The 2,236-nt window shown below is 37.7% G+C and overlaps 1 protein-coding gene across 1 annotated transcript in view; it reads right to left on the bottom strand.

The window, feature by feature from the left end:
- LOC117103999 overlaps window positions 1–2,236 on the bottom strand; it is a 9,500-nt gene extending 7,264 nt beyond the window's left edge. Inside the window, exon 1 of the mRNA XM_033244652.1 lies at window positions 648–2,236. Within this exon, the coding sequence (XP_033100543.1) occupies window positions 648–1,866 (1,219 nt within the window). The 5' untranslated portion in view covers window positions 1,867–2,236. The remainder of the gene's footprint in view (window positions 1–647) is intronic.

Consider the following 2,236-nt stretch of genomic DNA (forward strand, 5'->3'; position numbering starts at 1 on the left):
ACCGTTCAAAACCCGATACACAAACCACAAATACACTTTTAACACCCCCAAACACAGAAACAGCACTGTACTCTCCAAATACGTATGGAAATTAAAAGACAGCAACACACCCTACAATATCAAATAGTCTATTATCGACAGAGCATCGGCTTACTCCCCAAAAACAAAACGCTGCAACCTATGCATAACCGAAAAACTTCACATAATATATTCAGTCAATACTAAACAAAAGAACCGAGCTATTGTCTAAATGCAGGCACAACAACAAACACTTACTTAAAAACAATTAACTCATTTGCATTTTCACATGCCTTAGAATTCATATACTCACACAATCCTTGTATTCTCTACATACATACATACATACATACATACATACATACATACATACATACATACATACATACATACATACATACATACATACATACATACATACATACATACATACATATATACATACATACATACATACATACATACATACATACATACATACATACACACATACACCCATACATACATACATACATACATACATACATACATACATACATACAAAGGGGATGGTCTTTATTTGAAGGGGTCTTATATTAGAGGGAGACCTGTAATATGATTGTCCTCTTATTCCTGATAATCAGACCCACCTTTTCCGGCATGCTGATCTTCTTTTATGTCAGCCACATCTACGACAATTGCTTCTCTATCTTCTTGATCCTGCTGACCATCAGACTGATCATCCATCGTGGCAGCCTGGTAATTTTCTACGGCATCGGCCGCATCTACAAGTGCTTGTCCATCATCCCAATACTGAGAATCAGACCGCTTATTCTTCATGACAGACTGATCATTTTTGACGACGTCGGCCTCATCTACAACTGCTTGTCCATCATCTCGATACTGCGCATCAGACTGATTATCCCTCATGACAGACTGATCATTTCGAACGGTGTCAGCTGCATCTATAACTGCTTGTCCATCATCTCGATACTGAGCATCAAACCGGTCCTCCCTCATTACAGACTGATAATTTTTGACGGCGTCTGTCCCATCTACAACTGCTTGTCCATCACCTCGATACTGAGCATCAGACTGATCATCCATCATGATAGACTGATCATTTTCGATGACGTCAGCCTCATCTACAACTGCTTGTCCATCATCTCGATACTGAGTATCAGACTGGTTATCCCTCATGATATATTGATCACTTTTGACGGCGTCTGTCCCATCTACAACTGCTTGTCCATCACCTCGATACTGAGCATCAGACTGATCATCCATCCTGACAGACTGATCATTTTCGATGACGTCAGCCTCATCTACAAATGCTTGTCCATCATCTTGATACTGAGTATCAGACCGGTTATCCCTCATGACAGACTGATCATTCTTCACGACGTTGGCCCAATCTACAACTGCTTGTCCATCACCTCGATACTGAGCATCAGACAGATCATCCATCCTGACAGACTGATCATTTTCGATGACGTCAGCCTCATCTACAACTGCTTCTCCATCATCTTGATACTGAGTATTAGACTGATCATCCATCCTGACAGACTGATCATTTTCGATGACGTCAGCCTCATCTACAACTGCTTCTCCATCATCTTGATACTGATCATCAGACCGGTTATTCTTCATAGCAGACTGATTATTTTGGACAACATCGGCCGCATTTACAACTGATTGTCCGTCATCTTGATACTGACCATTAGACCAATTATTCCTCATTGCGGACAGATCTACAACTGCTTCTTGTCCACTCTGATAATCAAATTCACCTCTCCAACCAATGGTTGAAGGCTTGTCAACCTCACATCCTATCAAACACAATTGAATACTGTTAAAAATAAAAATCATTTTTTAATATTATTTGCATTTTCATTATTTATTTATTACATTATCATTACCTTATCACATTATTTTTACTACAGATACTATTATTCTTATTATTAACCTACTATACAATTAAAGCGAGCTTTAATTCAAATTAAAACTAAATGTTTCTTAGTTATTAATTGGTAAATTAAACTGGGTAACTCTTGAATTACAGTAAATACAGTACAACAATCGTCTAAATATCTTCTCAAACTCAGAAGTCGTCTTATACTTGGTTCGCCTTATACGCGAGTACATTTAGTATCATCATTAGTATTATTATCATTATTATTATTTGATCATAATCATCTCCGCCAGGAAATTTTATTATGTTTTCAGTCGTGTAAGTGTT

The sequence above is a fragment of the Anneissia japonica genome, unplaced genomic scaffold (genome assembly GCF_011630105.1).
Source record: "Anneissia japonica isolate Jap-2015-1 unplaced genomic scaffold, ASM1163010v1 scaffold2167_len242483_cov200, whole genome shotgun sequence".
Taxonomy (NCBI): domain Eukaryota; kingdom Metazoa; phylum Echinodermata; class Crinoidea; order Comatulida; family Comatulidae; genus Anneissia; species Anneissia japonica.